We start from the raw sequence: 14,502 nt of genomic DNA on the forward strand, positions 1-14,502 counted from the left end.
CCCATTTGGGGTGGGTAGCCTCTGGGTTTCTCGAGTAATGGATTTTCTTCTAAGTCCATTCTCTCTAATTTCTTCTAAGTCCCAATGGATAAAATCCGCACGCGCTTCTTCTTCTACGCTGCAATCTTCCGGCCATCCTGGGACTACGGATGTCATCCGCCGGAGTGCTCTCTATCTCTCCGGCTACTTTACTCTAGTCTGGCCATCCAGCTTTGCTGGATGTACTACACCAGACTCTTTACTACTCCGACTATCTTACCGAGTTGATAGTCATTTGCTACCCCGGTCTGCTCTCTTGCTCCGGGGTAGTATTTCGATAGAGTCGTCGAAATATTTCTAAGTCCATACTTTAAGAATTTTTATAAACAGGGGTGCCTTCCCTATATAGGAAAGTAGCTAATGTTCCGCCGCATAATGTCTTGGTTTGACGGCCCATTTTAAGAGAAAGGTCGGGCACATGTGCCTGACCTGCCGTCCGATGGTTTCCGAGGACCGTCGATTTGTGTCGGTGTTTACATGCATTATTCGGCGGGGCTTGTCGCTGGTTTATCCGTCCAGCACCTCGCGCTGGTCCGGATCAACCCCTGTCGCATTCTTAGCAGCGGGCTTCGGTCTCCACGCTGCCTGCGCTCGGTCGCGTCTTCGTACTTCAGCTCTGAGCTGCTTGGGTGTTAGATCTTCGTCATCTATCCACTCTATCGGGTTAGACCTTTCGAGGTCGGCCGACGCCGGTACGTTTACCACCGGCATCTTTGGTGGACCGTGTCGTGGTCTTGCTCCCGTGGCCGGTGCCACATCTGACGGACGATTCGTATCTCCACCGTCCACACCCGAGGCACTCGTTGTCTCTCGCGGCTGTGCCCTATGTGGCCGGCGACTCGTAGCTTTATCACCGTCGCCCGGACGTTTCCCAGTTACTCCGTCAAATGCCGAGGCAATCGTTACCTCTCGTGGCTGTGCCACCTGTGGCCGGCAATCCGTAGCCTCATCGCCGAGGGCCGTGGTATTCCACACTCCCCCCATGTAAGTTCTCTTACATACTTGCCCAGATGAGGTTACGTGATCTCCAAATCTGCTTGGGTTTTTGGCAAAGTCTGCGTCGATGATGCCTGGCTCTACCTCTAGCGGGTATAAGTTCTGGACAGGTCTATTTACGATTGACGTTTTGCCCTTTGAGTCGACCATGACTAGCTTGACTTTCCTGACTAAGTGATCTCGCCCTTTGATGAGTTCGATCACCCGGCCAATGTTCCAATTGATTCGCTTGACATAGTCCACGTGGATCAAGACTACTTGCCCTAGCTTGACCGATTTCGACGGTATTTGCTCCTGATGGAATCTATTTAGATCCTTCAGATAGGTTGGGACGAATTCTGTCCACCAGTCTGCCACTAGCTTTCGTCTAGCGGCTTCTCTGTTCGTGAGAAACAAGGAGTCTGCGCCGAGCAGTTCTTCCTCTTCCGGAGGTTCGGTGTCGAACTTGTTTACGAAGCCTCCTTTGATTAACTGGTTCGGAGTTAGAGCCGTTTCGTCGCCAGCGATATATCCCAACGGACGGTTGTTTACGATGTCACTGATCTCTGTGATCACCGTATGGAACATGTCGAAGTCCATCTGCTTCGGGTTAAAGGTCTTATGCAACGCCTGCTTCACGGTCTTTATCATGCGTTCCCAGAAGCCACCCCACCAGGGAGCTACACTCGCTGAGAACCGCCAAGAGATGTTTCTATTGGCCATGAAGTCATAGACTGTCTTGCATTGCCAGAGTCTTCTGAGGTATCTTGCCGTACTATCGAATTCCAGCGCGTTGTCTGAATAGACTGTTCTTGGCGCGTATTTCAACGCGCAGAACCGACGGAAAGCGTTAATGAACGCCGCCGCACTTTTTCCTCTGGTCACCTCTAGATGCACAGCTCTTGTCGTGGCACAAGTGAACATAACTATGTACACTTTGACTATCTGTCTCCCGTCAATCGCGAACTTGGGTTGTTTCTTTTCTTTCTTTTTCTTTTTCTTTTTCTTGGCGAGGGTATCGACTCTCTCAGGTACCAATTCTTCGTCCGATTCCTCGGATGATTCTGATTCCTCTTCGGGGGCTCCTGGCTCAGTCCTTGGCTGGACTATCACCGCTTTACTCGGTTCGTTTACTAGTACATTGTACGGACCGGCCATGTCGATGCCGGTGACTGAAAAGGGATCGGATATTTTCAGCCGTTCAATTGGCAAGTGAGCTGGTTTTTCGCTGAAGGCTGTTGCGTTGACCTTCTGACATCTCACGCATCGGTTGAGGATGTCTTTTATCACCTGACAGTGTTTGGGCAGCCAGAATTCGCTTCTGACTTCTATGGTCATGGCGTTCATTCCCATGTGCCCGACCCGTCTATGCAGCTTGCGTAGCAAGACTGTGGTTATATAGTGATCGGGCGGGAGTAAGATCAATGCATCGAGATGATATCTTGCCAACAGTACCTGGGCTCGTCCCCTGCACCGGATAATTCGATTCGTCGTGTCGAACACCGGTCTTAACTTTCTGAACATCTTGTCTCTCGGGACTTTCCCCCGCTCGATTCTATCGTAATCTTCAGGGTATGACTCCATTTGTGCGTATCTTATTAAGGCGTATCGTGCCGTGAGTAGCTCCTCGTATGTGAGCCGCTTGAATGAAACCTGGCATCTCGATCCCGGTTTTTTTAACTTGATTTCTTTCAAGTCGATCATGTCAAACAGGACTTGGTCGATGATGAGGGAAGGCCGGTACATTTTGCCTTTAAAGCCGTCCACTGCTCTCTGGATCATAGCCTGAGCTCTGACCATCTTATCCCAGTCGCTGTACTCTTTGCGCCAGTCTGGGTGTTTCGGACGGACCATATCCGTTTGAATGAGGTTTGCCTTGATTTCGATCGGCTTATACTTGTCATACTCCGGGAGCCATTCGGGGCCCTTCCACCAGTTCGATTTCTGGATTTCTTTTGCTGAGCCTCCCCTTGAGAGGAGATCAGCCGGGTTCTGAGTCCCTTCGCAGAAGTGGATTTCTGCGCCGAATTCTCTGATCTTCGAGACTCGGTTTTGCACCCAGATTTCTGGGGTTTTGTTGGTGGCCGTGATCCAACATGTCGCGATCTGAGAATCGGTCCAGATGTGTGCTTTGTGTTCAACCCGGTGTTGTTCTCGTATATACTTGCCAAGTATAGACGCCATCAGGTTACTCAGCAGTTCGAGCCGAGGGATGGTCATTGCCTTTTTGGGTAACGGAGCCACCTTTGATTTTGCTGCTATGAGGGCGATCGTCGTCCCTTGCACTTCGTATGCCACAGCCCCATATCCTACCTCACTGGCGTCGCAGAAGATGTGGAGTTCGCTAGGCTCCTTAACATTTATGCCCGTCCAGCGAGGGATCCGTATGAGCTGTAGGTCTTCGAGACCTTTGATGAACTCTTCCCAATTCTCATTGGTGCAGCTGTTCACTATCTGATCCCATTTTCCGTTGGCCAGCCATGAGATCTGCATCGCCCGTTTCGCGGACAATATCGCCGGGTTTACGAAGCCCAACGGGTCGTATAGCGTTAGCGCTAGGCTGAACAGCTGTCGCTTGGTAAGTCCTTCTCCTAGCCTTCGCGCTTCGGATATTATTTTATCGGCGTTGAACTTGAACTGGTCGGTTACTGGGTCCCAAAGGATTCCCAGAGCCTTTTTGTCCGCATGTTCGAACACCTCATCGATTCCCAATTTCGATGGTCGAGAGAAGAATTCGAACTCCCCCCGTAGTATGCTTGTTAGCTCGGCCGAATTCGTCGACCATTTACAGAGCTTCATTTTGATCTCCCCCAAGATTCGGCTTATTAGCCTTATCTCTTTGGCCGCTTGCTCGGGAGTTTCGGCTCCCCCCATCCAGTCGTCGACATAGATTTGATTAAGAGTCCTGGTTGTGATGCCTGGGTACTCTGTTTCGTATTTCTGCAGGTGCCATGTTAGAACGGCCCTGAGAATGAATGGGCTCGATGCGAGTCCAAACGTGAGTCTCTTCCATCGGTAGACTACTACTTTGGGTATGGCGGCTTCAGGGTCCTCGACCCAGAGAAATCTCACGATTTGCCCGTGGTCTTCGTGGATTTTGATCTGCAAGAACGCTTTCTCGATGTCGGCTGTCCATGCTACGAAATATCGCCTAAATCTCATTAGGATCCCCATGATGTCGGGGTTTAGGTTCGGCCCTATCTCAAGATTGGCGTTGAAACTGCGCCGGTTCTTGTGATGGACCGATCCGTCAAAGACTGGTCGGATCTTTGTGGTTTCCGCGTCTTCTCGCTCGACCGGCCTGTTCGGCAGAAATGCCATTGGCCCATCGTAGTTTGGATCGGCTATCTCGATGAATCCTTCCCGTAAGTAGGACATCATTACTTCGTGATATCGTATTCGCTTCTCTTTAGTGAAAGAGTCGCTTCGCCACAGATTATCTAATCTTATCTCGGCTATGGATCTACATGAGTCGTAGTCCGGTCGTTCTTGGGTAAAGGGATACCGTACGACGGCTCGCCCTTCTTCATCGGCTTCGATGCTAGTTATGTAAGCTTGGATGAATTCGGCATCTGTTAGCTCCTTATTCGGGATACCTAAACTTTCAAGGCTCCAGAAGGCCGCAAAGTGTTTGTCGACACTTGAGATCTCGTACTCTTCGGGTACGATTTCTACCTTGGCCACACTCGCGACTGTTTCGTGTCCCAGGTCTCCTAGGGAGCCCGAGATCGTCCACCCGAAGATAGTGTTGTGCGCCACTATTTTCCGGTGCCTGCGAGGGGCTTCCAGCAACATGAATTCGTACATGTTACTGTTTCCAATTAGGATATCTATCGTTTTGACCTGAGACGGTCTTCGGTACCTTGGGTCGGCCAGAGTTTCACCTTCTTTGAGCAACCTTTCACCAAGTTTCGTCTCGGTGTATGGTGTTAGCGTCTGTATGTGGTCTCGGACAATGAAATTTTCCGTCACTGTTCTTGATATGCCGGCTATCGTGACTCGAACAATATCGCAGTACTCGTCGATGGGTGTGTGAGACCCAAATGTCAAGACTCTGATACGTTGCCTGCCAATGACCTTTGCATTTAGCTTCCGTACTAGGGCTGCTGTGATAAATGAATTACCGCAACCGCTGTCGAATATTCCGAACAGTGGGACCCATTCTTCTATTCCTTGTGTTTTTTCTGCTTTGGCTTTCGCTCCAAAGTTCAGTAACACTCCGGCGGAAATTTTTTCCTTGCCGTTAGGTTCTACCACTCCAACATTCGACTGCTCACTGACTGGCCGTTCCGAGGATGGTGTCCTCGATGGTGTCGGAGATTGACGCCGCATGAGTGGTTTTCCCGCTCTAGGTTTACTCGGTGATTTGCTAGCGGCTCTCGTTGCCTGCTTGCCCTTAGTCCTCTCCCGACTTTCTCTCTCGTGTGGGCATAGGACCGACGCATGCGAGGTGGAGTAACAGTGTCGACATGCTCTTCTTTCCGAACAATCCACGTACCTGTGGCCTTGACCAAAACATCTGAAGCATCTGTCTGCGTCCATCACTACTTTTCGCCTTTCGGCCGCGTTGCCGAACGTGCAGTCGCGCGCAGCGTGCGTTTCGCTTTTGCATATCACGCAGGCAAGCCTCGTCGGGGTTTTGTCTCGGAACTTGATTGTTTTTGTGGCTACGCTCGCTGCGTTGGCCTGTGTGGTCTGGGTATAGTCGACTCGTCTCGACGCTTCCTCCGACGATTTTATTCGGATCAACCTATCGAGTTGATGCAGGACCTGGTCTAAGGTCGGCGCTCTTTCTGGCCCCCAATCCATTCTCCATTTCTCTGTTATCACTCCTGGTAGGGAGTTCAAGATTTCCTTAGCCGTGTGCGAATCGAATGTCGCCGGCTGTACGCCTTGGATCAGGAGGCCTTGCCTTTGATTACATATCTCGATATGTTTCTCTCTTAGCTGGGCGGACGTCGGGTTCGCTCCCACCGGTTTGCTTGCCGCTTCCCGTAGCTTGGCTTCTCTTTCTCCTATGGCCTGATTCGGGTCGCCGAACCTATCAGCCAGTACTTGGAGAATGGTATTATAAGTTTCCGCCGTGAACGTGAAACTCGCCGTCGCATTGGCGGCTTCGCCTTCGAGGGCCTGTTCTAACATTTGGCTTTTCTCGGTGGCTGTGTATATCGGATTGTTGTCGTATGTATTCCACGTCTGTCGCCAACCGTGATATTTCAGTACCTCCCCCGCAAACTTGGGCGGTGATAACCGTACCTTAGCCGTCTGTACAGGCATCGGTGCCTGCACTGGGGCAATGCCCAGTCTTTCTGCTTCTACTCTGCGTTGCTGCAGTCGTAGTTCGGCTTTTTCTGCTGTTGTCAGCATGGGCATTAAGTTTTCTACTGCCGTTTTGTAATACGTATAGGTCGTCATGAACGCAATTCTTTCGTGTTGTCTGGCATCGTCAGACCTTGCACGACCGTACTGGGCATAAGCCTGTGTTAGCTCTTCCCTGAGCTGCTCGAGCTCTTGCGTCAATTCTCGTTTGACGTCGTCTGGCGCTTGCGGTGGGACGTATGGTCTACCTGCCGCATGATACGGAGGTGCCGGTCCCGCGGGCGCTGGCGCCGGTGCCGGTGCCGGGGCTGGTGCCGGGGCGGGTGCCGGGGCCGGAGCCGGGGCTGGTGCCGGGGCTGGTGCCGGGGCTGGCGCCGGGGCTGGCGCCGGAGCTGGTGCCGGGGCCGGTGCCGGGGCTGGCGCTGGGCCAAATGCCGGTCTTTGTACGCCTGCCGTAAAGGCACTGCGGTATGATGGGGGGGGCTGACTATATGCCGTTCCTCCCCTTGACGTCGGTCGTCCTACCGTCGGCTCGTTCTCTTCACTTGCCTCTCCTTCTGAGTCGTCCCAGAGTGATCTGCTAGTGTTTCGCTGCTGCCGGGTTCTCCCGGGCTCCGGCTGTTGGCTTTGAGCCCCTTGCCGAGACCTTCTACCCTCTGGCTGCTGGCTTTGAGCCGGCGGTTGTTGGGCTCTATAAATCGTCCTTAGCCTGGTGTCTAGCCTTGACATCCTTACTTTGAGTTCCACTATGGCCTGACCCACCTCTTCTGAGTGTTGGCCCAGTGACTGCGCCAGGCCGTTCGTGATTTCCTCGCCCTGGGCTTCGACCAGGCGTCTTAAATCTACTCTCAGTTCTGTGTCGTCGAACTCTGTAATTCCTGTCTGCCTTAGTTCGTTCAGGCTATTTTGGAGCTGCCCTACTGCTCGTTCTATATGCGCGACCATTCGGGTCTGCAGGGCCTCTGTCGCATTCCTCTGCGTCAGCATCGTTGCTGCGATGTTCGCTTCTATAGCCGTGATCCGTGCGGTTGTCTCTGCGGCTATCGAGCTCCTGAGGCCCGTTACAGTCTGCCTTATCGTCGGCACTTCTGTGTTGAGTCTTTTGATTTGCTCTTTATGGCCGTCTAGTCTGGTGACTGTCCCGGCTACCTTTGCGTCTGTCTTCGTCAGCCGCCCAGTGATTTCTGTCATTTCACCGTTAAACCTTGCGAACTCTTCTCTCATCCATTCGGATAGAGTTTTCCGTTCTGGAGTGGCCCCGAACCCGTCTAGATTCGGCGGCGGTAATTCCGGTGACGTCTGGGCGCCTGCCTGTCTTTGAACATCGTCTACCGTTAGCCCAATTTTCGGTGACTGGGGTTCATCGGGCCCCTCTATGTTTATGATTTTCGGAGAGCCGCTCAGGTTTCGGTCTGAGGCCCTACTCGACGGCCTACTCCTTGGTGCATTGAGCGTACCGTCAGGATTTTTCCTTGGGGCTCGTCTGGATCTCGCTCCAGTCTCGGGTTCGCTTTCCGCTAACACCCGATCCATGATCTCTTCGTCGTTCGTTACTACCAGATTCGCTCCCAGTAGATTTTTGCTGGCTTTCGAAAGCGTTAGTCTGTTGGGGGTATCGTCTTTGCTCCCCTTCCGTTTCGATCGTTTCTTATCGGAGTGCAACATTTATTCGAAATGAAAAGACAGACACAAATATGTTTTTAATTTATACAAGTGTTTATTATCGATAACCACAGGAATTTACAACTTTTAAGACGGCTATTTGGCCGTTTTTGGGAGGGTGCTGAGTGCTGCCGCTTTGAGCGCCTCCTCCTCGTCTTCAGCTGTGAGCTGTAGTCCTGGATCCGACTCGTCGCCTGAGTCGATCCGTAGGCCCGATCGTCTCGAGACCGGGCGCGGCTGCTGCTCTTCTGCCGCCTGTGCTGCTACCGGTACTTGGGCCGGCTCTTTCAGGAGTTCGTCCTCCTTTTCGCTGGGCAACTCCTCCAAGTCCTCCCCGTAGAGATTTTTGGCTGAGTCGGCTAGATTCACCTCGACCTCTGCTGCCGATCGAAGACCCTTTCGCCGGGCCGATGCTTTCGCTGCTGCCTCCACCAACTCCTTTGACGGAGGGTTAAACAGCGACTTTCTCCCGGGTTTTAAGGCTTTCACCTGTTTGACTCCCGCGAGCGGCCCGTCGGACTTGTCCAAAATGACCTTTACCGAGTTCGTGGTGGCCTCCGCTATTAGCTGATCTATGTCTATAGCGGGTTTTTTCGTCCCGGACTTCGGCCGGGCCGCCGCCTTGCCTTTCGTTGGCTTGGGGCTAATGGGGCTAAGCAGTGCCGGGGTTTTCAGAGCCTCGACGTTTACTCCTTTCGAAGCGAGCGTCTTACCCTTACTCGCCGCCGTACGCTTTGGCGTCGCTTTCTTCCGACCCTGGCTCGTCGAGGCCTTTGGTGTCGGTGCCTGGCTCGTCGAGGCCACTGGCTGCAGAGTTTGTGCCTGGCTCGTCGAGGCCGAAGGCTGTGGAGTTTCTGCCTGACTCAGGTGCTTAGCCAGCACTGCCTGAATCTCAGAGGCTACCGGGTCGCTTGCCGTACCCGGGAGGACGAATTTTCCTGTGGCCAAAGCCGACCACAGTTTGGCCAAAGCGTCTCCTGGAAGGACTGGGTCTCCGTCTGGAGTGACAAACGGGACCTCGACCGTGGCAACCGAGTTGCCCTGGTCAGCTTCTGGGTTAACCCTACGGCGTTTAGTGCGCTCGTACGCCAGTCGCTTTTCCGTCACTTCCTTCTCTAACAGGCGAAGCTTTGCCTCTTCAATTGCGTCCCTCTTTCTCTTTTTGGCCGCGCGAACCTCGTGTCGAAGAGCGTTCAGCGCTTCCTTTTCCCTCCGAATTTGAGCTTCGTCCTCGTTGAACTTGTCTCTCTCTTCGGGGGTCAAGAATGCCAAGGCTTCTCTCTCCAACTTCTCTGCCTTAGCGATCTCCCACTTGTTTTTAGGCTTTGCCGTCTGCAAAGCCAAGGGTGGAGTTGCCCCTGTGAGTTCGTAGAACTCAATGGGAAACAGGACCTCGAGAAGCTTCCAGCCCTGTCTCTTTGCGTCCTTGATTTTCCCTTTGCTATCGTCGGTCACGAGCTTCGTAGCGTATGCCTTGATGTTGGCGATAGATTCGTTGAGCTCCCTGGGTGGGTCGGCCACGAATACCTTGGCTTGGGCGTCTTTGCTCGTGAATTTCGACACTGCAAAATAAACAGAAAGAGATTAGTTTTCGTCAACTTTAGGTCCGTATCAACCAGATTTTCAGGACCGTCTTTCACGGTTTCTACTTTGGTTAATAACCGGTTCGAAGGACCATGTGAAATATCGGTGAGCTCGGCGATACTTCGCTGGGATTTCTCCCAGTTTGTTCGGCCGGACCTAGAGCTATCGATCGCTCAATCGGTACTTACTTTCTAATCTCGATCGGGAGAAGTAAGCTTTGCGGCGGCTGAAGAATGTGTGAGTTCTCGTACAGGCCTGCAAAGACAAATCAGACTAAGTTAGTGACTTCGACGCTAACTCAGAATAGACGAGTGGTCCAACTGCTCGCAGAGTCGACTGCAAGTTGGCCGGGAGTAGAGGTGGGTTAGTCCCGGGATGGGGCCGTTCGACGGTTGGTCGTACTAGGCGCCCGAGAAGGAGAGCGAGTGCCGTGCTACTCGAAGGCACAGCAATGCGTGTGCTCCTTCCAGTCAGTCCTTCGGATGTGTCCGAGTCCCGACACTTAGAATGCCCGTAATCGAGAGCGATTCTAAGTCCCAACTTTTACAAGTTGTTTACAAAGGCTGGCCTCTCGACTGAGGCTGGCAACCTGAACAGTGTTTAATACAACGGCGCTTCGAGGCCGAGGGGATGACTCTAAGACTCTAGTAAGAAGATCAATAAAGAGATGCTTACGGTTTGAGTGCTTGTGAATGAGTGATTTATTAGCCCGCATTGGCGCTGTGAAGTAAACTACAATTACAGGCATGGTAATAACAACATTGTCAAATTATAACATTTAATTAATGCGGACTATAGGAGGCGCGAGTCTCGCCCTTTATCTTCTTCGCGGCGGGCCCCCTTGGAAGGGGTAGCCTCGGGGCGGCACGTGTCTTGCCTCTTTATCGTCTTCGCGGCTGGCCCATTTGGGGTGGGTAGCCTCTGGGTTTCTCGAGTAATGGATTTTCTTCTAAGTCCATTCTCTCTAATTTCTTCTAAGTCCCAATGGATAAAATCCGCACGCGCTTCTTCTTCTACGCTGCAATCTTCCGGCCATCCTGGGACTACGGATGTCATCCGCCGGAGTGCTCTCTATCTCTCCGGCTACTTTACTCTAGTCTGGCCATCCAGCTTTGCTGGATGTACTACACCAGACTCTTTACTACTCCGACTATCTTACCGAGTTGATAGTCATTTGCTACCCCGGTCTGCTCTCTTGCTCCGGGGTAGTATTTCGATAGAGTCGTCGAAATATTTCTAAGTCCATACTTTAAGAATTTTTATAAACAGGGGTGCCTTCCCTATATAGGAAAGTAGCTAATGTTCCGCCGCATAATGTCTTGGTTTGACGGCCCATTTTAAGAGAAAGGTCGGGCACATGTGCCTGACCTGCCGTCCGATGGTTTCCGAGGACCGTCGATTTGTGTCGGTGTTTACATGCATTATTCGGCGGGGCTTGTCGCTGGTTTATCCGTCCAGCACCTCGCGCTGGTCCGGATCAACCCCTGTCGCATTCTTAGCAGCGGGCTTCGGTCTCCACGCTGCCTGCGCTCGGTCGCGTCTTCGTACTTCAGCTCTGAGCTGCTTGGGTGTTAGATCTTCGTCATCTATCCACTCTATCGGGTTAGACCTTTCGAGGTCGGCCGACGCCGGTACGTTTACCACCGGCATCTTTGGTGGACCGTGTCGTGGTCTTGCTCCCGTGGCCGGTGCCACATCTGACGGACGATTCGTATCTCCACCGTCCACACCCGAGGCACTCGTTGTCTCTCGCGGCTGTGCCCTATGTGGCCGGCGACTCGTAGCTTTATCACCGTCGCCCGGACGTTTCCCAGTTACTCCGTCAAATGCCGAGGCAATCGTTACCTCTCGTGGCTGTGCCACCTGTGGCCGGCAATCCGTAGCCTCATCGCCGAGGGCCGTGGTATTCCACATATGTGCTTAGTTTGTTCGTGTTAATTGATGCTTAGAAATGTCCGGTAGAGGGGCGCCAGAGACAAAAGAAGAAGCTCTCATTCCGGCTAGCATCGGCATCTAGAGAGGTTCTCTTTTTTTGCCTCGCATGTTTCATTTTTGACGTATGTAACCAGATATCATACAACTTTGATATGGTTTTAAAGTTGTTCGTTTTTCTGAATCCGGCAATAAAGTAGTTTATTACGCCCTTTACGAAGACTTTTTCGAACTTATAGTTTGAAATATAAAATCGAGTAATTAGTGGGCCGAGAAAATGGGATAAAAATACATAATTACAGTAAACATACCAAATGCATGTTCTTTTGATATATTGGGCGTTTAAGGCGGCACAGCATTGTTGAATTGACCATAAAACACGTATGAAATGCAATTTCATTAATCTTTAAATAAAAACACTTTGAAAATCCTTTGAGGCCTGATCTCCGCCCAGGTCACCAGTAGCTCTTGGGCCAGTTTCCCAGCACCTTTGGGGACATCCAGGTTAAAATTAATTTCAGTTCGATGACAAACAATAAAGATTCTGCTGCGTAAGCAGCTGCTTCACTTTTATGGCGGTTTTCGTTAGAGCTGCTGCTGCAACAGCTGAAGATTTTTCTGCATGTGTAGCCGCAACTGAAAACGCGCTGCTGGAGCTGCTGCGGTTGCTGCTAATAAATCGAATAGAAACATTTAAGTTAAATTTTTTTCATGCTTCTAAGCTGTTGCCACACCACGCTTGGTACGGAAAACGGGAATTACAAAAACGAAAACGTATTTGAATAAGCCGCTGTATTTTCATGGAGCCGTTACTGATTGCTTTTCAGCAACAATAAACGCGAACGGCACACAAAATCTCAAAGCGAGTTTTTTCATTCAAATTTTTCAATAACTCCTGCAGACTTTTCAAGTAATCGCTGCCGGAGCTGGTGCCGAAGCTGGTTGCGCACCTGAAGCCAGAGAAGCTGTAAGAAGTTGCACGAAAGCCGCTCCTGCTTTTGCTGCGTTATCGGCCGGCGGTGCAACTTTCGGTGATTTGTTTGTTGCTGCAGCTATTGCTACCAGAGCAGCAGCCAAGGTTTTCAAGAGAGAAGGAATTTTAGTTCCTTTTCTAAGACAACGGCCCCCACCTCCGCAGCAAATCCATCCAAATCAATTAATTTTGTCTCGCCTAAATAAAAAAATTCGATGATCCACGTTGCAATAACGGGCAATTCTTCAAGTAGAACGTTCACGCACTAGAAATTTTTCATTCGGGGGGGGGGGGGGGAATTCCCGGGACACCAGTTGCAGTTGGTGGGTGTCCCGGGTCACCCGATGCCTTTTTACTTGTCCCCTTCGCCTGGGACACCAGTGCCAACAGGTTTGAGCTCGATGTCAGTATTGGTAGGGAATGAGTTTATAGACACAGGGACGACGGGATCGGGGACGACGGGATCGGGGACGACGGGATCGGGGACGACGGGATCGGGGACGGGGGCTCTACGTTCTTTTTCCAACAACTCCCTAATTGCCTTCACTTCAATTAAGAGCAGCTCCTGCGAGGATGGTTTGTGAGGGCAAACTGCATCAAACCAAGACCCTGAAATAATAAAAAAAAATAAAAATAAATATTTATTTTTATTAAAATCAATTAATTAATTAAAATGTTGGACGGGGGCAGCACGTTCTGCCACAACTTGATTTGCCCCAACATTGTGAGTTGCTGTCGGAGCAGCTCCTCCAACGGCTCCAAGTTGGGTGGAGGAGTTGCTGCAGCTGCTGCGGGAGGGGGGTTGAAATAATTGACCAGGTCATTCCACCATTTCCCTGAAATAATAAAAATATAAAAAATAATAAATAAAAATATAAAAAAAAATAAAAAAAAATAATACTCACAATTACGCAGGAGTTGATCCCCAAACATTTTCAAGAAGGGCCATATGACATACTTGCAGGAAATTACAATTAAGATCCCAAACGACCCTTGAAGAAATGTCAGTTCTTTATCGAGCAATGCTTGACCTGCTGCTGCCGCAAGGCCGTCCACATTCACAAATTTAGGATCTGCTTCTGCTTCTGCTAAATAAAAAAAAAATAAAAATAAACATATATTTTTAACACGCATAACTTATTATTTACCTATTGGCCTGGCAGCAGTAAATGGAAAGAAATGAAAACAGGCCAAAATCAGCAACAAATGTGAAGAGGTTTTTTTCCTGGTCACTCGCTTTTTCTTCAATTCTGAAGCAAAGCCAACATTGTAAATACAATGTTGGCCTCCTTGCCTTTGACTAATACTTACATTTGCGAATGAGTGGCAACCCATATTTAATAAACAATGGCCATAACAAAAACCTCGTGCCAATCAGCAACACCACTCCGAATGATCCCTTTAGGAATGTTAATTCCGTTTGCATTATTCCGCCAACATGTGCTGCCAGACCCTCAATGTCAACGAATCTCGGGTCGACTAAAAAAAAACAAAAAAAACATAACATTTATTTATTTTTTTACTTTACTTTACTACTTACCAATGGGCCTGGCAGCCGCACAAGGAAAAAGCCATAAAAGGCTCAAACAAACAGGGAGCTGGAAGGAGCAGCCTGCCAACGTGACAACCTGATCTCCAACGGATAAGATTTTCGAGCGATAACGCTCGTCTTCGGTGAAACGAGCTACACATGGTATTCCCACAACCGGCTGGTCCTCCAGTAATTCATCGGGAGATAGCGCATCAGTATTATTGACTTTAGCCCTTAGAGCAAGTCGGCGGAAGCTTGGTATATAGAGAGTGGGGGAGTTAGTTTTTGGAGAGAATAAGAGCGACGTCAATGCTATATAGCGAAACAAACGTCTTGATTCTGTCTGAGCGACTCTCGGCAGCAGCCAAAGGTCTATAATATGCTCTGCGCACAGAGAGCATATAGCACATGATGGTGTCCTGACTTCCATGCGAGCGGCCTGCTGGAATGTTCATCATTTCCATAAATCCTGACAGGAATGTCGCAG

General features: G+C 50.6%; 1 protein-coding gene across 1 annotated transcript; it reads right to left on the reverse strand.

Moving 5' to 3' along the window:
• Positions 1–546: 546 nt before the first annotated feature.
• LOC124203479 lies at positions 547–7,998 on the reverse strand. The gene has a single exon (XM_046600154.1). The coding sequence runs from the start codon at positions 7,996–7,998 to the stop codon at positions 547–549; it is 7,452 nt and encodes a 2,483-aa protein (XP_046456110.1).
• Between the last annotated feature and the right edge of the window lie 6,504 nt (positions 7,999–14,502).

This window comes from Daphnia pulex, chromosome 10 (genome assembly GCF_021134715.1).
Source record: "Daphnia pulex isolate KAP4 chromosome 10, ASM2113471v1".
In the NCBI taxonomy this organism is placed as follows: Eukaryota; Metazoa; Arthropoda; class Branchiopoda; order Diplostraca; family Daphniidae; genus Daphnia; species Daphnia pulex.